Source organism: Akebia trifoliata, unplaced genomic scaffold (genome assembly GCF_017979445.1).
Source record: "Akebia trifoliata isolate Shusen 1 unplaced genomic scaffold, ASM1797944v1 Contig00372, whole genome shotgun sequence".
NCBI lineage: Eukaryota > Viridiplantae > Streptophyta > Magnoliopsida > Ranunculales > Lardizabalaceae > Akebia > Akebia trifoliata.
In genome coordinates this window covers 1,187-27,526 of record NW_028236992.1, presented here as the reverse complement: position 1 = coordinate 27,526, position 26,340 = coordinate 1,187, and the positions used below count along the sequence as shown (strand labels likewise).

Genomic DNA, 26,340 nt, shown 5'->3' with positions numbered 1-26,340 from the left:
TTTATGGTTCTTAGACATAAATTAGGTGACTACTCCTTATTCCCTAAAAATCCCCAATTTATCAATCGGACCCCTATTCGCAATTTGGCGGAAAAAGGGTCGAGGCGATTTCAGTTACAACTTGACATAGAAAGCACGCTTAAGATCACTACACTCTACACTCGATTTAGCAAGTACGAATACTTAGGCTCATCACATATTTTAGTAACCTAGGGACATCACAATGCTAGGAAAATATAATCTAAAGACTTAGAAATAATCATATTGGGACACGAAAAAAACGTACGACGAAATTCGCAACAATTGAAAGAATGATGAAAATACCCCTTGTGGGTTCCATACCTTAAAAGATTGTTTTCTTTTCTCTTCAATCGTTCCTTCAAAAAAATATTAAAAGAAAAAAAAAAAAAAAAAGTAAGGAAGAACAAGAAGAAGAAGAACTGAAAAGCGACGGCTTCCTTTCATTGCCTGTAACAGCATCACGTCTTCCTTTTTTTTTTTACGCTCCAAACAACAACCATCTTCTTCTCTTTTTTCATCTCTCCAATGCCTTCCACTCACAATACTTCATCATCTTCACAATACTTCATCACCTTCAATACCTTCTCCAAATAGCAGCCTTCACAGCATTTCATCATCTTCAATGCCTTCTCCAAACAACACTTCATCATGTTCAATGCCTTCTCCAAACAATAGCCTTCACAGTACTTCATTATCTTCAACGCCTTCTCTACACGACACTTCATCATCTTCAACGCTTTCTTCAAACAACAACTATCATCTTCTTCCTCTCATCAACGTCCCATTCTCTTCACAATAGTCATATTCTCTCCATTATCCATTTTTTCAACATCTTTCACAGCCACCTCAGATCATGCCTGAAGGAACCCCACATAAGTACCCTTTAGTTTAGAGGTAAGTTCATTAGTTTATTTATTATTATTTTTGTTTATTTTTTTCTCATCACGTTTCATTATTTGTTTTCTTTTTGATGATGGCTTCATTAATGCTCTCTATTGTCTTCAAATTAGTACCATCATGTAGCTTATGTTATAGGTATTTTTCTTATTTTCTTTCTCATTACACTACAAAATATGAGGTATTTAGAGGCGGTTTTAAACTGCCACCAATTTCAACTAAACTGCTTCCAATATATTTAAGGGCAGTTTAGTCAAACCGACCACTTTAGTGGGGTCGCTGATTCCTTTTAATGGCCAACTAAAGCCGGTTTTAAAACTGACTCTAAATAATTATTTAAGGGTGTTTTTATATTTTAGAGGCTATTTGAAAACCACCTCTAATAATAATAATTTAATGGCGGTTTAAAAACCGCCTCTAAAAAATATGATTTAAGGGCGGTTCTTATATTTTAAAGGCTATTTGAAAACCACCTCTAATAATAATAATTTAAGGGCAGTTTTAAAACCGCTTCTAAATATTGTTATTTAAGGGCGGTTTTTATATTTTAGAGGCAATTTGAAAATCGCCCCTAATAATAAATTAGTTTTAAAAAAATAAACATTAGAGACAGTTCAAAATCGCCTCTAATGTTGTAAAAAAAAATAATAATAAAATATTTATTCCAAAACAAAATCTACAATTATATAAAGAAAAAGAGCTGCTATTGACACTACAAATTTCACTTATCACTTGTTTATAAAAAGATACCACAACCTGTAAATGAATATTTTACCAAACATAAACTACAATCTACCAAGCATGCATCTACGAAATTGAAAAACAAATTACGCATTCACGAATATTTTCACTATAAAAAAAGAGACAACTTTATGAATTATAAACAAATGTGATATGTTTCTTGGATTTAGTGTGCACTTGAAGCCAATCATCTCTCATACTCCACCCCATCTCCATGCTTACTCTGGCAAAATAAAATGGTAAAGCCATAAATCATGTGCAACCAAAACATACCTTAGACTCTGTCGTTTGCAATGATCTCATGGATGGCGTCACTGACAGCTTGATCCTCAGATCAAACAAGTAGCTTCATTGCTACCTGCTTGGGTCCATCTATCCCGAATAATAACCAAACGAGAACCTTAACGTTGCCTACGAACACACCCGACAAAAGGCATGAATGACCTGAAATTACACGGGACAACTTCAATGCACTGTTTGGTACAAAAACATGTTCATAATTCAAAATAGAGATCAATGTGCTAAAGATTTCTCAGAGAATAGGAGATGTCACTGGGAGAAGAATCTCCATAGCTCCATCATTACCTCTTGCAGCAGCAACATGTATTGGATTTAGGCCATCCTGTGGTGGAAGAATATGAACAAAATGAACAAGATTAATTAGAGATATTCCTACAGTTCATAATGTTATAAAAACACAACCCACCCCTTTTGGTATTTCTTAACAGATACACAAATTGAAAGAAATGAAAAAGCTCAAAGTTCAGAGTTTAAAAACAGCTATAATAACAAAAGTATATCAATTGCTGATTCACAGGCTCCCCCTATTATAACCAATACATATCAGCCAAACTCTATGAAATAACCAAATAATATGGCTTAAATCATAATAACAATTTGCGAAATTAGATTTTAGCATAAATCATTATTAACTTGAGAAGGGAACATTGTCAAGTACTCTAGCAACAATGACAACCCCATCCTATATGCATATGGTCAGAGCAATTTTTTTGCACTTTTTACAGAAGATTTAAATTTCTTTTAGTTTCTACTAGCTATTTTGCTGACCCTATATATAATTGACAACGAGGTCCTCACTTCCACTGATATTTCCAATAGGGTCACAACAATCCATTGATTTATTAGACCACACCTGTGTAAATTAAAACTTTCATATGAATGATGGAAATATAGAGGAAGTATTTGGTACATTTTTGTTCCCAAATTAGAATAACATCCCAAAAGAAACAAATTATTGGCCTCCCACGGTAGCGATTGCATATAAATGTATCATGGCTGATTTTCCACTTGCAAGTCATGCATGTATTGTGGCAATTACTAGTAATTATGCATAAGTTTTCTAATTTTATCCTCTACATAACAAACAATTATCAACATTCAAAACATTCTTGAGTTTTTGCACAAAGGTACCACTTTGATTTTACGATTGTTACTCATGCAGAGGAGAATGACAATGTAAACAGAGAAATATAGCCATACTGCTCTAACATTACATTAATAAACAAAGAACATAAATATATCTGGCAGTAGCTGATTAAAATGAAACTAGTTCAGACAATGAGTCTTCTCATCTAAAACTAAAAAACCCATATTTGCAAACCAGACTCCGATCATCTATACAAGATAGATACAAGTAAAAAAATGAGAAATAACATAAATACACACAGAAGTGAAAGTCCAGACAGCCTCACCTCATCACTGATGTTGGGATCAACTCCAGCTTTTAGCAAGCAATTGATAATATCAGGGCTCCCATTGTCAGCAGCAATGTGCAAAGGAGTTGCCCCACTTACACTAACGTTTGCTCTATCCCCTGTCTATATAGAAGAAAATAAAAAAACTAAGTGTTACAATTACAAATAAACTGATGGTCAAGAAATAATAATGGAAAAAAAAAATTTCTTCACCCTCTAATTACTAACCACTATTTTACTTGCTTGAAAAACATTTGGAGTTACAAATGCAAAGGTCAGTGGTGCGTGTCACCTGACCCTTGCATTTGTAACGAAGCAGCCACTACAGATGATAGTGGTAGAGTAATATTACCATCAGTTTCAGCATTAGGCTGCAAATTGATAATACAAAGCAAAATAAAACTCCCACATTGAATAAATCAAACTGAAAAATAAAAGTTTCATGGGTCCTAATACAAATAAAGCCATAAATTTTAATAGCTAACCACATCTAAGTTGGGGTGCCAATAACAGCTCTCCAGTTATATATATACCCCAAAATTCAGATACCAAAATTGTTCTCCTATGACCCCCAATTAGAGATCAAGTGTCTATTTCATTCCTTGCAATCAATCAACACAACATTCAAGACTTCTGTCACAAAAAATACAAAATAAATTTAGCAGAAAGGAAGTTGGACAACATGAGAACCACAAGTAAACAATGGGAAACAACAATCAAACAGCTGCAACACACCATTACTAGAATACCTATCAACATAACATGATAGGCATGCTTAAAGTATATATACCAGATTTTGAAAGATGAATAAACCACCTTCCATGTAACCATCAATGGTCTGCTTTCTTTGACAAAATGTTAGGAGCACCACCAACACTACTAATGGCTTTTTGGTTTGAAAGAGTGTTATAAAAAGACTGCCAAACCCATCTACTTTATTTCTTTTTCTTTTTCTTTTTTTATTTTATTTTCCTTTCTTCTATATATAAGATGGAACATAAGGAGGATAAGTAAGCTGCATTCTATCACACAGATTGATGAATATGAAAAGGACTAAGTAATGCTTAGTAGACCACTTGTTGCATCTAGTTAATGAGACCCATGTTACTCTTGACGAAAACAATTCGAATAGAGAAAACAATTTAATTCGGACTTGTTTCTACTAAGTGGATTTCCAATTCCTAAAAATGGGTTATATACCAAACAGCGAAAAAATGTTTTGCTAACATACAAACAGGCCCTTATGTAATTTTTTTTCTTGGTAATTCTTTTTTATGCTACACTTAAGTATCATATGCACTACACGTGTTTGTAATGTATTAGAATGATCTGTTAGGAACTCAGGATATATAGAGTAGCTTATTCTCAACCAGCACTACTAGAAAAGAGATTTATACCGATGGTTAGATCCGTCGCTAAATCCACACAAGTCCGTCGCAGAATATTATACCAACGGATAGGCTTTTCATCGGCACTCGTCGGAGTTGGTTGCGTCGGTATTTGTTTTAGCCACGGCATAATAAAATTACCGTGGTTGTATCCCTTTTTTTCTAGAAAAAATTTAGTGCAAAATTTTTTTTTCATCAGTTGTTTACATATTTACCAACAGTATTTGCCGTCACTATATGCTTTATCGACAGACTTTGTAAGTCTGTCGGTAAATGATATTTTGTGAAAAAAAAATTCAAAATGCCACGCCCAGCCCAGCCCACCCCCACCCCACTGTAAATTAAATTCTCTCCTCAAATTCAAACGCCTCCAGGAGCTAATGCACTGCTGTCCCCAAACACATAAAATAAGCTATGCTAATGCACTGCTGTCCCCAATCTTAACATGGATTCTCTAGTTCATAACGCTATAAACCAATCTTAGACACTAGAAAGATAAGCACTTGTCTATGAATAAAGATAAAATATAATACCCTAAATATAAATGCATATATGAATGTATGGTACCATAAATAAAAAACAGATAATGTAATATACTATAAGCTTGCAACAGTAAGCTTATCATATTCACAATGTTCCGAGAAGCTTGTATTGACTATAACCAAACATTACAGGTGAATACTTAGATTTTAAGGTTATCTAAGCAGTCACCTAAAAAGCCAAGTGTTTGCCTCACCTATATAACCTAAGTTCCATAAAAAAGCAGTCACCTTTGACAACATAGTTTCTTTTTATAAGCAAGCATGTTTAGTGGTTAGGTTAGTCATTAGTATGTGAAGGCAGGCATTGAACCCAGGTTGTGGTATCAACCCTCACATACTTAAACCAACTTTGCAAGCTGACACATTCACATTCGACAACACAGTGAGAAAAATAAAGATTGACCTGAAGCAAAATATTTATGTTTCATTCAAATGTCGAACCAACATACACCACTAACAGACTCCTCCTTGGGAAGTTGGAAACTTAGAATATAAAAAAAGCATTATATTTCAAAAGAGGGCATGCATGCATCATTTCCTCCCTCTAGCTTCTTGGGTAGGAAAATAAATCCATCAAAACTATAAGCATGAAGAAAGAGATATCTCACCTGGTCCATCCCACCATATTGTGTTCCAATGTGGCGTTCACATTCACATGTAAGCTGGGCAATTTCTTTCTGTAAAATAAGGAACAAGTGAATTAATGGAAGTAGCAGGAAAGTAATGGGACAACAAGCAATATATAGTTGTTAACAAACTTTCAATTACATGATGTATTTAGAATAAAATCCTACAAAATCTTTACATTATTTTCATAGTTTCCAGGAAAAAGAAAAGTAACAATAATAAATTAGTGCTATTTTCTGATATTGGATACACGTGAAGGATCAATAATCTGAGACATTGAATCCTCTATATAAAACTAATAATTCTATTTTGTATATATTCAATCTTCTTTGGTAAGAAAATCATATAAAAACGAACCACAAGATGTACACCACTTTAGAAGAACAACCTAGCACCCATAAAGCTTCAATTATATTAGTACATAGTAATGTTTTATTTTCCCAAAACATGTTACTGAACTGACTGACCAAATTTTCAACATAAAAAGTTCAAAAAATAGATCAGCTCAACTTTTCTTATAAATATGTTCATCTATAATTTAGGTCATCACCCGCTTTAAATCCAAGCTCTACTTTCCTTCTCTCAATCTACAAGAAGCTGTAGTTTGCAAATGGAAATTTCTGCTATTCAAATAAAATATAAGCTGCAAATATGCTAAAAATTTATTTCTGAAATCTAGAAAAGCAATGCAGTAAATCTTACTAAATTCACATGGATTTGGCTGCATGAAATCCATATGCAAGTGGGGGTCTGTTATTGGTCATTTTGAATCATAACTTTGTAAACTTAATACAGCCAAACAGCGGACTAAAATACTTTTGTAGAACTTAAAATTAGAACCAATTCTACATTCCATCTCAAGCTTTACCTGTTTCAGAAATTTATTTCCAATTTCAATAGAGTTTGGCAAAAAAAAGTAATAAGGAATAAAAGAAAAAAAAAATATTACAAGAGGGAAAAAACAACATGGAATTACCTATTGAATTGGATCCATTTGGAAGGCTGGTGGAATTGTTTTGTCGGGTCCTCGTAGCTGCAATAATGCTTCTAAAATGATAACAGTTACAAGAATGAAGGCAAGAACAAACCCATAGCTTATCTTCCAAGCATTCCCTGCACCTCCGAAGATGAGAGCAAGCCTCCCAATCCAATGGTGGTACCAGTTCCAGTTGACGTTGGGCACTTCGACAACCTGCTCATCAAAATTCAAAGAGTCAAACTACTAAAAAAAAGATGTCTCTCATCAAAGCAGAAATCATAGGCTACTCATGGTGGAGTTTCCTGAAACTTGACTTACTGTTTCCCGTAAAGCAAAGGGGTTACTTATTCCAAGAGCAGTCTTGAAGTGCTCATTCGTAACTACCATGGAGTTGAGTATCTTTGCATCAATGGATTCATCTTCCAAGTCAATCACATCCATCTTTTCTCTGATGCATTGTAGTGCTGCTTCAGTGCACAAAGCTGCAAGATCAGCACCAATATATATGATATACTTGCATTTCAGAACTAAAAGTCTAAAGCTAATGATTACCTATCACCTATGCCCAATATATATGCGATAACAGAATATCCAGCACAACTTTTTATAAATGTTTCAAGGCATGTAGCAGTTATCCCAAATGGTCCATCATCACTATGTTTTTCTCTGTGTTTAACCCCTCAGGTAGACTTTTCTTCAAATGCTGCCAAAGCTTTCAAATCTTAAAACGACATCAAGATATAATGCAGTTTAACATTAGTAAATGTCCTGTTGAAAACATTTCATCACAACATGTAATCTCAAAACTCAAAATAGAACGCATAAGTAAATATTTGCGAAACACGGAAATCTCAATGACTTACAAGGTTATTAATAGATACTGCAAGTGGGATTCTATCAGTACGATCCAGCGTGGTAGGGACTACGAACTATAAAATTAAAATTCAAGATTATTAATAGATACTGCAAGGGAATACAACTATAAATTAAATTAAAATTTATGACATAAAAGTTTAAGATACAATCACAAAATCTCATTTAATATCCGTATACCAAGAGTAGATAAACAAAAGATAAGATTCAAAATTTAAAAATATAAATATGAGAAAGCCTAAAGCGTTACTCATCATCCTGATCAAGTGCTGACCATCAATGTAGCCTAAGATCTTGATTCCATTATAATTTGTTGTGACAGCCAACAATGACCCTTCCTTGTTAAATCTCAGCCTAGGGCTCACCTACAAGTAGTTCAGTAACATGACTACAAACAACGGTTTCATCAATATTCAACTCAGAGTGTTGTACCAAAAAAATCAGTAGGTTATACTAACAGGCAATCCACCATCTGCTTCGCTCTCATTCCACACAACAGTTTTAGGGAGAAATTAAGGGAGGTCATCTTGCGAGTACGTGCTGTGAGGATGTGTTACACCAGAAAATGACACCTAGATAGTCAATATTTTAGCATGCTGATTATGTAGAGATAAATATATGAACAAACACTTCAACCATCCAAAGTGAAAATCAATGTTTTCAACAGTGAAGAATATCCTAGATATAATGCAATTCGTGAAGAATATCCAAGGTATCCTACAACAGTAACCACATCCATCCCATTCACAACACTAACGAGTCAAGAAACATACCCCATTACGTACAACGAGTTGTAGCCTTTCAACCAAGCCATTGATTCTGACAGCAGCTAACTTTTCAATCTACGAGGCCAAACAACGTTATAATATGTAGATGTGGATTAGTTAATAAAGGAAACCCATTCCATGAATAAAGTAAAGGAAAAAAGATCTAGACCAATGACGTAATTGGAGAAAATCAGCAAGTGAGTCTAGGTTAGACATGAAAATTACCTTGTATTATTGTCAAGAAGAACTTATGGACAAGCCCGCCAATTGCAACAATAGCTGTGAAATATCAATTTAAAATAATCAATTAAAGCCTCCTTTGTTGGAAGTTGTATCCAAATCCATAAACGGATGAGTCTTAGAATCTACCTTAACAAATAAAATTTTAAGTTGGCATTCAAATGGCAAGAGTGCCAATATAAGCATTAAAAAAAATTTAAGAACATAGAAGGCAGAAGGTTGAAAACTCGAGGTACCTCAAACATCTATATGGATAGTATATCCACGTGACACCAAAAACATGATCGGCTGCCTCATGGATGTAAAAACACAAAATCTTAAGAATTCTATTAAAAAAATTCACTATTGGATTTAAACTTTAAATTTGGGAGCACATGATCCATTTTCAAAACCTCTAATCAGGGGCTAACATGGCAACCCACATGGCTCAAATGAGGACTCAATCTAGTTCTAGATGTTTCTTCTGTCCATATAACATATTTCCATATCGATAATCTTATATTAGGAAAAAAATCTATATAATAAAATATCAAATTAATGAAAGCTAACATTTACTTCATAGAATTGTAGTTGAAAAGATTAAAAAATGAAGAAACTAAACATGAATTAATCCATGTAAATGATCATAGAAATGGAGAAACTAAACATGAATTGGTTGGTAATATTGTTGATAATGATAGTGGGAGCTCCAAGAAAGTGTTTTTTTTTTCCCATTCTCGAAACCATTCAATGAATCAAATAACAAAAAGATACAAATATAGATGATGAAAACAGCTAAATAATCAATCTCTAAAAAATCCTAAAACTCACCGTGCCATGTGAACACCTGAGAGAACTCAATAATACTCAGGTCTGAATCGAACATCTATGAGAAAACCTTCGAACCACTCAAGGAATTAAATACCTAGAACTAATAATTAAAACAAAGATAATTAAATAAATGATATATACTTATTTTGGTAATTATTTATTTTTTTTTAAATGGAGATTGAATTTACTTTTGTACCAGTTTGAAAATTAATACAAATGGTTTTTTTTATTAGAGAGTCACAAAAAAAAAGTTTAATAAAAAAAATATGACTAATATTATAGAAGGTATCTTTATGGTAAAAATAAATAAATAGTAGAAAAAACCTCCAGACCTAGAATAAAGAGAGCTGATATATGGAAGTTGAAATATTTTGATAAATTGTTCGGATATATACCAAAATTTAATACCATGAGCAAATACATTGCACCCCCTAAAAACATTACAAATTTGAGTCCCATGATCTATTTTAGATCATATGATCCAATTCACAATATGATTGATATATGAATTGTAAGATTTACATCTAAATAGTAAATATGATTCATGCTGGGGATTCAATAGTTTTTGGTAAGATTCATGGCTTAAATATTATGATTTTAACAAAACTTCTAGACATCATATATAGATTACTTACACACAAGCTACAACAACACAAAGTTGTAGATCATGCAAGCAAATCATGTCAAAATAAATGAGACTTTAAAAAAAAAACAAAAAAAAACTCCACAAACCTCAAATCTGCAGAGCTAGGGTAAATAATTAGCTACGAGTAGAACTTCTATGACTCTTGCAGAGATGGAAACCCTAACATAGACGAAAAAGAGAGTGGGAGAGGGAGACAAAATGAGACATGGGGAGAGAGTGTGAAAGGGAGAGAGAAAGAGTATAAACAGAGGAAGAGAGGTAGATTGATAAAATTTGAGTTCCCCGCAAAAATATTCATCGGGATTTTCTTAAGAATCACCTTTGTTGATCATCTATTGAGGGAATTTACACAATAACCGCCTATGTTCATCATCTTTTTTATGGCATTTTGATAAAACTGCCTCTATTTGTGGTCTTTTGTAGGCACTTCACAAAATCGTCGACTGTTTTCGCCCTTAAACACGCACAGGTTTGGAAGTGAGAGGTGTTTTCTTTAGTTGCCTGTAAAGAGTGCGCCTCTAAATCCAGTTGATTTTGTAGTGAAGGCATTTTCTCCAACCGCTTGTAAAGAAATCCCCAATTGCCCCTTTAAATCCAGTCGATTTTGCCTCTAGAGGCGTTTTCTCTGACTATCTATAAAGAAAACCCCAATTGTGCCTCTAAATCCAGTCAATTTTGTAGTGTTACTTTCTTTATATTTCTCACATTAGTAGGCTTAGAGATTATATTTTTTTTGCAAATTCATAATTACTATGATCAAACCATTATTTTTATTGGGGATGTTTTGAAATTTTTTCGATGACTAAAATAATTCGAATTACTCTTTCAATTATTCATGTTTAGGAATATATGATGTTCAATTCAATGAATACTAACATGCAATATATTGTTTGATGATTTGAGAATTATTCCATGCCATAGCATAGTTGTTAACTTAGAAGGCATTCATGATTTAATTTTTAAATTGGGAGTTAATTTGCGTGGAAGACTTTTTTTATTTAGAAATTTTCAGCATGTGATATTGATTTTATCAATTTAGAAAATTCATGTGTATTCATATTTTTATCAATTTGGCAATCTTGCGTGATATCGATTTTATTGATTTAGAAAATTTATATGTATTCATATTGTACCAATTTGACAATCTTGCGTGATATCGATTTTATTGATTTGGAAGGTTTACATGTATTCATATTTTACCAATTTGGCAAACATGCATGGTATATTTTTAACTGATTTGAAAAGTTTATATTTATTCATATCTTACCAATTTGGTAACCATGCATGATATGGATTTTATGCATATGATGAAACTTATCAATTTGGGAAACCAATTTGTACATATATTAATTAACCAATTTGATAATTATTTATGTATATTTGATATTAAATCAAACTAGTAATTATTTATGTATATTTTGATATTGAATCGAGTTGGTAATTATTTTTGCATGTTATGATATTTAATTTATTTGATAGCAAATTGTGCATGTAATGTATCACCAATCCGAACATTATTTATGCATGTAGAATATTTATTAATTTTGAAATTGTTTATCCATGTGAATTTTAGCCAATTTGGAAATTATTCATGTATGTTGGTTCTTTAATTAAATTTCATTTTGGTAGAGATGGCTACATGAGCCTTAGGGGATTGAACAAGATTTAGGTTTTTTCACATTTTTCCCTTTTATGTATGGAAATTCGAGGCCTTGTGTAATATTTGAAGGAATTTTAGTTATAGGATTCGTTAGGCAAATTCGATATAAATTGATGATGGTTAGACCCTAGTTTGACTTTAGTTTATGCTCGTTGACCTGGGATAGTTTTGGATTGTAGTAGAGACCGATCATCTCAATTGGGCGGGTTCGATGCTTAACACTTTTCGAAACCCATAATTTGACCACTTACCCGTGGATTGATCCGGATCTGTTTTGGAGTTATTTTGATTCCTAGACCTAAACTAGGTGGCAATTCCCAATTCTCAAAAAATCCCCCAATTTACCACGTGATACTTTTTATTATTTAGTAAAAAGTGTCGAGGCGATTTCAATTGTAATATGAAAACTTATAGTCAGATTTTTTTAAATGATTAACCATTCACCAGAAAGCAATAATTCAGTATTAGTGCTAAATTTTCAAAAACCAAGCATACGCAACTTAGGTTCATGTCAAGTCTTATCTATTAAGTATTTTGTGGTTTTAAGGTTAAGAGTTTCGTTTAAGATTTTTAATCTTGCCCGATCCCAACTCTTCCTTATCTTAGCCTAACTCCTGCCTAAACTCTAATAGATCTCTAGACTTATGAGCTCTTGTCTCATACAAAACTAATACTAGCTCTGATAACGCTATGTAGTGTCCCCAAATTCTGACTTGAATCTCCCTGATTACATGTCAGAACTCAATGTACTAAAATAATACTCCAACAATGATAATAACCTCAATAGAGAAGTATGATGATAAATAATAATATTGCAGCGGAAATTTTAACAAGTCTGACATATAAGTATGTAAATAACAACAAAATAATTGAAATGTAAACTAGAACTCAACGAAAATTTGTCAATAAACAAAGATGGCAAAACCTTGCACCAACATCAACTCCTACTCTCAAACAACCTCAAATAAAACTAGAAATAGTAAATCTTAACATCTAATCGATAATAGAACTTGTAAAAGTAATTCTACTTTTTGCTCGGAAGTAGATTCTGATCATCAATTGGTACGTAGTATCCTCTAACTGCTCCTCAATAGGAAGAAGATTTGTAATTGAAATTGATAGAGTGAGTAACGGGGGAGTTGCCCAGTAGAAGAATACTACCCCAAACTAATAGTCTCCTAATATGGGGAAAAATATTCTAGTACGTTTGAAAACATATGCAAGTTTCCCACTTAAAAGAGAAGTAAAGTAAGTAGAAACATATTAAATTATAGTAAAAACAAACATAAACAATTTAAAATTAATTTCCAACTTAAGAAAATAAACAAAATATGTAAGTTTAGATACAAGTAGTGGTGGTATATCTGTTAAGAGCAATGAGAACCATGACTGGATACCTCCAAGTCAGAATCTGAATATATTCCAAATTTCACCGATGTGCAACCCTATCGTTAGTTCTTGATTTTGTGGTTGATCGCTGCATTTACCATTCTAGGATAACCATTTATCCAGCTCAGGTTGGCTGTTGACTGTGATCATAAGGCATAGGTCCTTTCACGATGTGTCAAAACATTCAACTACTATTAAACAGTTAATAATCATTGACTCGTCATCTTCATCTAAGCCTATCAGGCGAACATATGGTTCCCTAAGACATCTCTATACTTTGCACAACTACCTTCACATTACATAGTTCACCAATTAAAATAGAGAAGAACATCCTGAATATCAATTGTGATGCTAGTCTCCTATGTATTCTATACTATATAGGAGTTTACCATTGTAACTATTCATCTTAGTATAGTATGTCATTCCAGACATGATATGATAGACTATCGCTTAAGATTTTCACAAACTCTTTAATAGATCCCAAAATAGCTACATATAGATTTCTTTTTATTTTGAAAATAAAATAAAATAAGACATACAAGTATGTGGAATGGATATTCAGTTTTCTATCATGCAACGATCCAACCCGTAAAAATAAAACAGCACTCATCGCCTTTCGATAACAAAAATTATAAATAAACATCGAATCATCGCCTCGCGATAACAAAAAGTAAATTAATCCCTGAAAATCCACTTGCTAGCACACGCAAACAATGAGAGTCTACACTCTCTTTTAAATGAAACCAAGGACATCGCATCTACAATGCGATTTTTTCGAATTTTAACCTTTAAACCATTTTCTTTTTCAATTCAACCAAATCTTTATAAATTCATTGAAGAAATAAAAGTAAATTTTTTTTCAATTAATTCAAATATCAACACTCATTTTATAAAAGAATTTAAAAATAATGATAAAAAATGATCAAATAAAGTTTATGTAGGTAATTTGGGGTAAAATCATTGACGGTTATTTAAAGTTGTGAAAAGCTGGTAAAAATTTAACTAAGCGTTGAAAAACTGAAATTTCAAAGTTCTTCAAATTGAAAACTGATTTTTGGATATGAAAATCTTAAATAGGAGATTTGAAATCATGTAATTTTTAAAGCTTATTTTGAACAAAAAATCCAAGAAGTCGGAAGTCAAAAATTTGATAAAAACATCAAAAATCATATTTTATTCTTGAACCCAAAAATTAGATTTTTATTTGTTGAGATTTGGATTTTTAAATCATTCCCATTGTTTTCAAATAGGGGTAATCCCTTATTTTCATTAAATAGCTTAAAGTAAATGGAAAACTCAAGTACAAGCTAGTACAATTCCTTATTTTCTTTACTTAAATGTTTTTAATAAAACTAAGGTGCAGAAAAGTGTACAAGCTGGTGAGGAAAAATAGTGCTAAAAACAAATTAAACTGTAGCTTTTTACATAGGGTCAAGCGACCGAGGTAGTTCAATTGACTGAACCCAAGAGTTGTTGGGGTAATAGGTTGGTCAATCGATCAAACCTGAGAGTTGCTCACCTTGAAGTTCTTTGTGGAGCAAAAGGTGAGTCGACCGTGGTAGAAGGTGGGTCGACCGAGATTTCTTAAGTCGACTGAGCGGAAAGAATCGGTCATCCCTTCTGGTGATTTTTTCCCAAATCTATCAAAAGTCTTCAATATAATTTTTTAACAAGAAAATATACTAAACAAACAATTATAAACCTGATTTTGTAAGAGAATGATATTTTTCCTAATTTAAAATAAAACATACAAGATTTTAAAATCAAAAGCTACAATGCATTGAAAATTTTGACTATTAGGAAGGTCTAAAACTTCCCTACCTTAGATCGTTGTTAAAACTCAAGAAAAAAATGTGAGAGACTGAGTTGAGTCAAAATCTTCTCCCTAGGATGATGATCGAAAGATTTGTTTATCTGATTTCCTTCGAAGCTTGCGATGAAGTAATCGTTATCCTCTCTTTCGTCGAAATCTAATGAATCCTCCAAGTGCATAAAAATTTGATTGGAAAGTTTTGTAGAGGCTAAGGTATCTCTAGGATTTTATTTAGAAGAGGAGAGTACATACTGAGAGGATAAAATCTATAAATTTGTCTTTAAGTTAGTATTTATAGAGTCCTAGGAATGTAATGGTTATTAATATAATTATTATCTTATTTTTAGTAAATCTATGTCCCAAACTCTGATTTTTGTTATCATATAGTCTATTTCGATTAATTTTTCATTGTAGATCTAATGGTGTAATCGAATTTATCAAATTCTAACTCAAGAAAAAAAATTTCCTATTGGTTGACTTATGAATTTTCCTTGAGATACGTGAATAAAAATCTGAGGCATTACAACCACTTTTCCTAAACCAATTCTCAGCCTAGTCAAATCTCCAACCTAAATCCACTATCAAATCCTAAACCACCTAACCCACCAATTCAAATCTCCAATCTAAACCCATTACCAAAATCCTAAACCTCCAACCTAAGCCTATATAGGTCCACCCGAATTAACCCAAAGCTCGCCTCTTATAGTCCAATGCCCATTATCCTAACCTAAGCTTGTTCAATTTTTAAACCACTCAAATCCCTAACCTATTCACTCTAAGTCCAACTACCTCCAAACCTAGGCCAAACAACTCAAGCCCAATGTTGAAACCTCTTCTAAACCCAACCCATGTTTAAATAATGTTCCAAGCCCCAATATAATGCCCATGACCACTCCTAAACTAAACGCATCACTATCCCAAACCCCATCCAAGTCCATTGACCCATGTTAAGGTCTATAAAAAGTGTAAAAGCCCATTCTAACAAATCTCATCACATGTTATCACCTCCCTTACCCTCTCAAATTCAATTAATGAAATCCCATCATTTTCTCTAAAACCATCTCATTAGTCACCCCCATGCTAAACCTAATCACTTCCTTAATTAACTCACCTAACCCCATCACTTTGAGCATTCTCTCAAACTACCAGCACACACTTCATTTGGTTTGATTTTCAGTTAATCATATGAGAATGGGCAACCCCACATGGGCTTCACCTTAAAATATGGGCCACAAGTCTTATGCCTCCCTTCTCCCATTTTTATCATCTATTCCAACCACATTCTCCCAAAATCCCATGTCATTTTTCTTTACCTTCAATTTTGAACCCTTTTGATCCTAAAAGGTGTCCCAAAACACTATAAAGTCCTATCTCTCCCAGAAGAAATCCAATGCTCTCATGCCCCCTTCTCAACCTTAAACTCTGCATAATTTTCTACTCAAAAACCTCAAATCTTTCAACATTCTTCCATCCTTAAGCTATCTTAAAAAACCCTCAACCTTCAACTTATTTCACTTAATACTCAAACTCAATTAACCTTTTGAAGAACTCAAGATAGAAAAATAAGAAAAGAACTTCAAGGGACAAGGTGGGTTAGGGTAGATTTAATTTTAAGCATTGTATCCCCATCCCCCTTTTTTACCCCCTCAATCTAACTTCTTTAATTTTTTTTTCAAATCATGTATTGTAATTTCTCTTACCTTTGGCAAAGGTGGTAAGAGAGTAATCCCTTTATGTGAGGCAATCTCACCCTCTAAGTCTATAATAAGTTCTCTAGGGAGCATTTGCATACATTCATATTTATACACACCCACTTATACATTTATCCTCAAAGAAAGATTAGAAAAAGGATATCCTCTTGATAGGATAATCCTCATGACCACTTTCGAACATTAAAATCCCTTTTTAAAAGGGTACAATGTCCACAATGCACAAACACACCTCTTATGCATTTTATTTTTTGCATTGTTCTTCTTTTAATTTAAAATACTAAAAAATGGCCAAGTTAAAAGATAACCACCCTACGATGGAGCGAGTGGGGAGTCGAACACCTTCCCTATTCTTTAATTGAATCTTCTTACCTAGACTCTAGGGAGATCATGTCTTATCCATTTTTGAGAGTCACTACAATGCCAATGAAAATTGATTTTCTTTTAAAACTACTCTGAGTAACCATTCATACCATTTTCTAAAAAAGAATGGTAGTGACTCCAAACTTTAGTAGTAATGCGATCCTCATATTTGAAAAATCGCATAGTTACAATTGTAATACAAAGTATAACACAACTTGCAATATATGTTAGGTTTCATCTATTAGATAAACTCTCGACAAAGCTCTTAAGATTCTATATCTCAACATTTCTCAAGGCGTCGACCTCATGCAAAGATCTCACTTGTCTTTTCAGTATGGATATTCTCATGAGAATATTTGATATAGGTCTTAACATATATCAAACTTTCACTAGTGGAAGCATAAGAATAATTTAAATCAATTTATTTTCTCAATCATTATCTAGGTTTTACAATTTAATAAATTTATCACCTTTTTTATGATTGGGACATCAATAATTGATTAATTTTACACATTAAATCTCTTTAGTACTTGTGGAAGCTATTTCTTAATAGTATGCTTGATCTTGATCTTGATCTAATGGTCTTCCTTTGTTGTTGAAGATAAACTGATGATTTCTATGTTATTTTAATAATTTATAAAGTATAAAGAAAGAAGGATGAGGCCCCGATGTGGTGCCTACCAAAGAATCTTTGAAGATTAAGTTAGAAATTCAATGAACAAAAGGATGACTAAAGTGGAAAAGATAATAAATAGTAGGCTTGATCTTGATTTTGGGCCTTCACTCCTCGAGATGAGAACTATTTCTTAATTGTAGGCTTGATCTTAATCTAATGGTCTTCATTTGCTGTTAACGATAAGCCGATGATTTCTATGTTGTTTTGTTATTTATAAAGTACAAGGAAAGAAAGATGAGGCCCCTGTGTGTTGCCTGCCAAAGAACCTTTGAAGATTAATTTAAAAGTTCAATGAAAAGAGGGAGAAATAAAGTGGATAAGATAATTAATAGTAGAGTTGTAGATAAGGTAGTCTTTCTTTAACAAAAGTGTGAAAAATCAGATTCTCAACCCCCTTTCAATTTTCATGAGGAAATTTTACAACAAAAAATCAGAGATAGGTGTCAAAACATGGTTGGTCCAAATAAGATGCCATATAGGATGTGAGTTGGAAGGTGGTTACTAACTTTTTATTAGGGATTGTGCCCACTCTTCATTGATACCCCAAATAGAGATTGATTAGTAGTGTTTCAGTGCATTTAATGTTGAGTTGGTGTTGAGTTGATGTGATTTCATTGTTTGGAGGTGGGTGAGTCAAAATGCATCACTTTTAAATCATAAGTACTAGCAAATATCACATTAAATATGAGAGATCTGCCACGCAAGAGAACTCGGATCATCTTTAATGTTTTTTTCTTATTGTGTCTAGAACCCTGAGATTGAGCTTTGATAGTTAACCGATTTGAGAATTGATTTTCACCTTCACTTGTTCTAACTCAGTTCAAGGATGGCCGTGCCACTCCCTCAGCCTCTCGTTGGAGTAGTGCTGAACATTTTGATAGTACGTGTTCTATTTGTACCATTCTCACTGGGGATTCTGCTCAAGTTGGAGTGAGGTCAGGTTTTTTCCATTCTAACTATGCTTTGCTTGAACATTATTCTAAACTTCAGTAAGTGTTTGTTGAAAGTACCTCGACATTTTTCTAACAAAATAAAAAAAATATATATCTAGAGATAATTGGGGGATTTAGGAAATGAGACCACCTGGTTTAGTTCTAGGAGCCAAAATAACTCCAAATGGATCCGGATTGATCCACGGGCAAGAGACTAGGGTAAGGGGATCAGGTTACGGGATTCGAAACGTGCTAAGCATCGAACCTATTCAATCGAGGTGATTAGTCAATACTAAGATCCAATAAAATCTTAAAGTCGAATAAGGAAGACTGTGGTAAGGCTAAGGTCCAGTCATCGTCATTATTTTATGCAAAGTAAGTCAATCGAAACATTATCATCATCATTTTATATCAAGTAGGCCAAATAAATCTTATGATTAAGATCCACTCAAATATCATACGATTTTTTGAATTCCACAAGCAAGGAGAAAATAAACCATTGGAAAAATGCCTAAATCATATTAAATGCCCTAAAGCTCACGTGGCAAGTTTTATATAAATGAAATTCAATTAAAATTTCACGTGCATAAATATTTTTCAAATAGGTCAAAATTCCCCATGTGCACAAATAATTATCGGAGAGCTCAAATATTACCATATGCACAAATAATTATTAAAAAGGTTAAAATTCCAAATTGATTAAATGTTAATACATGCATTTGTAATTTTCAAATTGGTAAAGTCCCACATGCACAAAAAAATTTCAAATCAGTAAAATACCACATAAATAATTTCCCAATCGGGTAAATATCATCGCATGTGCAATTAATTTCCAAATTGGTAAATGTCACATGTATAAAAAATTTCCGAATTGATAAAACGTTACATGAATAAGATTTCCAAATTGGTAAAAAACTACTAACATGCATAAAATCATCAAATCGCTTAAGCCATCATGTGCATAAATATTTATCAAATCAATTAAGATCAAAGCATGCATAAATAATTATTGAATTAAACCCCCAACCCACATGAAATAACATGATATAAAGAAGAAAAAGAGGAGATCCTTACCTTGAGTCCGACGATGCGACCGGGATGGTGTTAATAAGATAAACTCCTTAGATTGTTTAGCAACAACTAAAAAGAAACAAAAATAATGTGGCTACTATGGAGTATTCCCTCAGAATTTGTAAGCTTTGAGGGGGCATCTAAAGAGCAAAATCGAGAAAGATTAAGATGGGAGAGCCTGAGAAGGAAGTCCCTATGGTTGCGATTGACAGAGAGTGATTGAGAATGGGTGAGATATGAGGCGTTGTTGTTACGGGATTGAATTGAAAATAATAAGAAGAAGAGATAAAGAGTGGCTATAAGTGTTAAATCAAGAGAGGAGGAATATGATTGGTCTATGATTAGCAAAGGGTGCTACCAAGAGTTAGTGTGATGTAGAAACATGAGTGAAGTCGAAGGTGGTTTAATGGTTGTTATGGGGGCGTTAAAGGGAGAGGGAGAAGCTGGGCTGTTTAGGACGTTCAAGGGAGAATGAGAAAGACCGGTGTGGGCTCTTGTGGGGGCATTAAAAGGAGAATGAGAGGGGTTGTTGGGGGAGGTTGTGAGGATGTTAAAGGGAGATGGAGAATGGCTATTTTTGGGCGTTAAAAGGAGAAGAAGGGAAGGTCTGCTGGGGGTGTTAACAGAAGGAGGGGAAGCGTTGTTGAGGGAGAAGAACCTGGTAAGTTTTTTTCTCTTTTTTTCTTTTTTATTTCTTTTTCTATTTTTTCTTTTTGTCCTTAGTTGTGTAGAAGAGAGAGAAAGGGTTCCAGAGTGGGACATGAGAGAATGTTTAGAGTATCCGAGAGTCAGCAATGTGTTAAGGGAGAACACTTATATAATTTTATTTTTTTGGTTTCAAATTTTCAAAATTTCCTTTTTTCTTTTCTTTCTATTGTCTCCAAACATTGGCCGAACTATTGATAAGGGATGTGGGAATGCATGTGTAGAGAATGGAGGGGGTGATCCCATAATTTACAACCTACTTTTTGCTTATTTGATAATTGATCAACTGGAAAGTTGCATTTACGATTGATGGTTAAATTCGAAGGTCAATTTGATTTTTAGGATTGATTGGTTGATTATCGATTTAGTGATTAAGACTTTTAAATTAAACAAAGATTCTTATGTTAATTGGTTTGATCCTTTAATTTGGTATTGATGGATTAGATTTTTAATCGATTGGTTGATGTTGAAAATTTTTAATTTGATTATAAAATTTTGATTGGTTAAAATTATGGTGATTGACTTGAATTTGTCAATTGAATCGGTTGATTAATTTTGAAATTAATAGAGGGTAGTGATTAGTTGTCCGGCCTTTAAATTTTTTCTTAGATAGATGTTTAATAATTCAATGAAACTAATCTATCTCTATAAACGTTGAGTGGTTTATGATGTAGGTTAGATTTGTGAAAGAGATGTTATTTGCTATTGTTTTACCTCTAACTCAAATCAAGCTCCTATATATGTATCTCTTGAAGCAATTTATGGTGATAAATGTTGTTGATAAACGTGGATCTACTAGGTTTAGTGACAAAAAATAAAAATAAAAATAAGAGAGTGAACGAAAAAAGAAATGACAAATTAACTCCTCTCTCTCATAATAACTAACAACAAAACCTTAGGTTGAATATATGGCAAAACAAAATTATCCTAATAAAATATTGTAAATAGTGGGTTTTTGGGGGAAAACATTTAGGAGATTTTGCAAGAAGTTTAAGGTGAGAGCATTTGTGGCTTTATATTAGTCTCTCATACAATAATGTAATGAAGGAATTACATGAGAAATTTCCTTGAGGTCAGAGCGTGCCACTGTAAGAACTATTTCCATCGATTCATAGATGTATCTCTAATTTTAATCAAAATCCAAAAAGGTACTTAGAGTCTTTGCTCTAGTGATGTGTTTTTAATTTTTGTTTCTCTTTGAAAACCCAAGAAATGAAAAATAAAATAAAATAACAAACTTTGTAGAATGATGTATACATAGATACACACTAGTGGTTGGCATGTGCAAAGGCAAATTAATGATTGAAAAAATTAGGATTTGTAAACTTATTTAAACTTTTGAAATAGATAATCTAGCTTGTTTTATTTGATATTTTATCATTTAATATTAACATAATACAAACACATTTTTATAATTTATAATTATAATTAAGATAATTTTGAATAGAACATAATTAATAAAAATGTATTTTTATAATTCTACACATAACTGACATGATTATGAGAGTTGCATATATAATTTGAGTTATGAGAGAAGACTTAAGTCAAGGGGCAATGATATCGGTAGGGGCAGCTCTCACTTAGAAGGATTTTAATATACCCAAAAACTAAAGTGAGATGGGGGCAATTGTAAAAAGTTTGTTGGGGCGAACTCAAAATACTTCAAATCCTAAAGGGTAGAATGCAATTTTTTTATTAAAAAAAAATTGTGGGGGTAAATGCTCCCATTGTCCCCAATGTAAATCCACCCCTCAAAACGTATAAAGGGGATTGATAAGAGTACCGATGATACAGATCGATCACTTTTAGGCAAATTTTTGGAAAAAAAAAAGGTCAAAATAATAAAACTTAGGTAATAACGAAATGAATTTACAACTCTGATCGAAGCTTTGGCCCAAGATAGAATTGAAGGGAAAAAAAAAAATTGGATTCATGTTACAATTGAGAGTTGGGGGGTTGAAAATTTGTAATTCAAGGAAGTTTGCCATGTTTTTATTTGTTTGCAATGTCCAAATTCCAATAAGTTGTAATTTTCAACTCTTCATAACTCTCAAAAAAAAAAAAAATTTTTAAGGAGTTACAACCTCTACCAATGATGTGAGAATTATAAGTAACTTATCATTAACTTCTCCCTAAAGCATGATATAAGAAGAAGAAAAAGATGTTATCATCATGTATCAACAACAAACAATATTTGGATACATTGATAGAAATTTGAACCTCATCGGTCTCTACAAAACATCTTTTATTCTCCAAATAATAAAATATATAATCAAACTAGTGGGCTTTCGATGTGAAGAGCCTATCTTCAAATTAGACTTCTTTGGTAAAAAAATCAGCTCCGATTGTTGTTTTGTACTGATTACCAAACTTCCGATTCACAAATTTGCACTTTTTTTTTTGTTTCAAATTAACTTTCTTGTGATATGTTCTTTTGTGTGTGTGACTATGTGTCATTGGTTTAAAGGTGACGTCGTCGTAAAGTGGACATGCCAATAGATAAAAGTTGGATTCAGTTGCCTAGAAGTACCCTTGAGTATGATGAAGGAGTTATTAAATTCTTAGATTTTGCATTTTCTCATTCAAGGTTTGGTAACATGATTAAGTGCCCATGTGTCAGATGTCTCAATGCGATTTTAAAGGATCGAGATAACGTGCATGGTGACTTATTATGGTATGGGATAAATAAACATTATACTCATTGGACTTACCATGGTGAGAAATTTGAAGATGAAGATAATAGTGATGAGTCTGAAAAGGGTGATGATATGCAAGGGATGTTACAAGATGCATTCGGAATCCCTAATTTTGATGATGAAGAAGTTAATGAGTCAAATGATGATGGTCCGGATGAGCCAAACGATGATGCAAACAAATTTTATGAAATGTTGAAGGATGTTGAGACTGAGTTATACTCGGGTTGCACTAAATTTTCAAAACTATCTTTCATTGTAAAGTTGTTACACCTAAAAGGTCTTAACGGATGGAGTAATAAATCATTCGATATATTGTTTGAGTTCTTAAAAGATGCATTTCCTATTGGAGAAAAGTTGCCAAAGAATTATTATGAATCGAATAAGATTTTACGAGGACTTTGTTTACATTACAATAAGATTGATGCGTACCTGAATGATTGCATGTTATTCTGGAAAGAACATGAGAATGCAAATGAATGTGCAGTATGTGGTGAGTCTAGGTGGAAAAGTGTTAAAGGCCAATCAGTTGAAAACCCCTCTTATTCGTCTTCAAAGGAGAAGCAAATACCTGCAAAGATTTTGCGTCATTTTCTGTTGATTCCTAGGCTTAAGAAGTTGTTTATGTCTTCAAAAACAACTGAACATATGAAATGACACGCCGAATGTCATATAAAAGATGGGGTAATGAGGCATCCAGCAGACTCTATGGAGTAGGAAACTTTAGATAATAAATACCCATCATTTGGTTCTGAATCTCGGAATGTTAGACTTGGATTAGTCACTGATGGCTTCACTCCTTTTAGTTACATGAGTACCCCTCATAGTACATGGCCCGTTATTCTGATTTCATATAATCTCCCGCCATGGATGTGTATAAAGCAAACCTCTTTTATAATGTTATTGCTTATTCCTGGTCCTAAGGCTCCCGTGAATGACATCGATGTTTACCTACAACCATTAATAGATGAATTCCATGAATTGTGAATAGAAGGAGTTAAAACATATGATGCATCAACAAAACAAAATTTTCGGATTCATGCAACGATTTTATGGACTATCAGCGACTTTCCTGCATATGCTAACTTGTCAGGATAGAACATTAAAGGAAAACTTGCTTGTCCATCTTATCACAAGGATACTTGTTCAATACGATTGCAAAAAGAAAATAAAGAATGTTACTTAGGACATCTCGATTCTTACCACTTGATTATAAATTTCGACATAATAAATGTCCTTTAATGGCAGAAATGAGTTGGGAGTTGCGCCAAAACCATTGACAGGCGAGGATGTGTTCGATCAATTACGTGACTACGAGCAAATCATATTTGGTAAGGCAGATAAAGATAAGGATGGGAGGAAAAGAAAAAGAGATGATTGCAAATTACCAAAGAATTTGAAGAAGAAGAGCATTTTTTTCAATTTACCGTATTGGAAAGATTTTTTGTTGTGTTATAGTTTGGATGTTATGCACATTGAAAAGAATGTGTGTGAGAATGTGACCGGAACATTATTGAACATTGAGAGTTCAACAAAAGACAATTTGAAGACCTGTCTTGATTTGCAATTAATGGGTATAAGAAAAGAACTTCACCCGATATCAAATGGGGAAAAGTTATTACTACCACCTGCATGTTACACAATGTCTTCAGTTGAGAAAAAAAAGTTTTGTGAATACTTGAAGGATGTAAAAGTACCAGATAGTTATTCGTCTAATTTCTCAAGGTGTGTTCAAGTCAAACAATACAATATATCAGGGCTCAAGAGTCACGATTGTCATGTTCTAATGTAACTGTAGACATGAAATGTTCACAATGAACCTCAATACTACATTGTTTGGAGTCGCCACCATTCTTTTTTGGAAATGGGTGTGAATGGGCACCCGAATTGATTTTTTGGAAACCATTTTTTCCATGGCATTGTAGTGACTCTCATTTGTTGAAAAGGGCAAGGTCTACCTAAGATCTAGGTAAGGAGGTCTGATTAGAGGATGGGGAAGGTGTTAGGCACCCCATCCTCTCCACCAAAGGTGGTTACCTTGTTTGGCCATTTTATTTTGTAAAAAATTCAAGAAAACAAATATTAAAATGCATGAGAATGTATGGTAAGAGTGGTGTGTGCATTAAGTGGAATATTCCCTTAACAAAGGGTTTTTAATTTTTACATGACATTAGGGGCATTCTATGGAAAAGAATAACCCATGTAGCCACATTAAATTTATGAATATGAATGTAGGTTTGAACTTTTAGGGAGACTCCATGATGGAGTTCCCTTAAGGCCACAACCATGATGCATGTATGCATGGCTAGAAACTTAGTGTTTCACCCCATCAAGAGGGTGACACATTTCTTTATCATTGCCATGCATAGGTGAGTGTGTGCATTGTGTACAATATGATGCATGAGATTGAGGTGAAAGGGCTTCAACCCCCATCCTTTCGATCGAACCTTAGTCCAATCTACCGGGGATGGGAGAGGGTATACATTACATCCTAAGGCTTTCTAAAAATAAAATAAAGAGAGGGTTAGAAGAAGAGAATGCAAACTTTGAAATAAGTAAACTACATCTTAAACCCTACCTTGTCCCTTGATGGTTTTGAATGAACTTGATCTTGAGAGGTGAGCTTAGGAGTTGAGTGAGGTGATTGAAGGTTGAATGAGTTGAAGTTTAGAATATGAGAGAGTGAGTAGAAATTTGGGTAGAGTTTTAGGTTGAGAGATGGGGGCTTGAGAGCATGAGTTGTTCATGGAAATTGAAGGTATTTATAGAGTTTTTGGAAGACTTTTGGGGATAAAGTGGTCCAACCCTAAAAATGAAGAAAATGGACATGAGATTTAGGTTATTTCTTTTTGAATTTTTCATTTGTACGGGGGTAAAGATGACATTTGTGAAGAAATCCTAAAAGCATGCTTTGATCCTTGGTTTTTTGGTAAATAGAGGTGAGAGAACAAAAGTACTTTTGGGAGGGTGAATGGGGGAGTGACATGTGTAAAGGTGGAGTGGTAGGTAAAAAGTAGATCTTGGTTTATTTGTAAATAACTCATAAAGCAAGGGTGGAAGTGTAGTTTTGAAATGGACCAATG

At 33.2% G+C, this 26,340-nt stretch overlaps 1 protein-coding gene across 5 annotated transcripts; it reads right to left on the bottom strand.

Moving 5' to 3' along the window:
* Window positions 1–1,737: 1,737 nt before the first annotated feature.
* On the bottom strand, window positions 1,738–10,816 carry LOC147381531 (structural molecule). Of its 5 annotated transcripts, XM_086430300.1 has the most exons (12): window positions 9,601–9,802; window positions 8,776–8,829; window positions 8,557–8,625; window positions 8,242–8,355; window positions 8,034–8,148; window positions 7,463–7,613; window positions 7,229–7,374; window positions 6,908–7,123; window positions 5,913–5,981; window positions 3,372–3,497; window positions 2,245–2,281; window positions 1,738–2,103 (listed from the first exon to the last, which is right to left on the bottom strand). In XM_086430300.1, the coding sequence occupies exons 9-12, from the start codon at window positions 5,919–5,921 to the stop codon at window positions 1,994–1,996; spliced, it is 282 nt and encodes a 93-aa protein (XP_086286426.1). In that variant the 5' UTR covers window positions 5,922–5,981; window positions 6,908–7,123; window positions 7,229–7,374; window positions 7,463–7,613; window positions 8,034–8,148; window positions 8,242–8,355; window positions 8,557–8,625; window positions 8,776–8,829; window positions 9,601–9,802; the 3' UTR covers window positions 1,738–1,993. The 5 variants fall into 5 exon arrangements, 1 of the variants encoding a protein (XP_086286426.1); XR_015174496.1 differs by lacking the exons at window positions 8,034–8,148; window positions 8,242–8,355; window positions 9,601–9,802 and adding exons at window positions 7,774–7,839; window positions 10,566–10,816 and having other exon boundaries at window positions 7,463–7,631; XR_015174493.1 differs by lacking the exons at window positions 8,034–8,148; window positions 8,242–8,355 and adding an exon at window positions 7,774–7,839 and having other exon boundaries at window positions 7,463–7,631; window positions 9,601–9,794.
* Window positions 10,817–26,340: the final 15,524 nt, after the last annotated feature.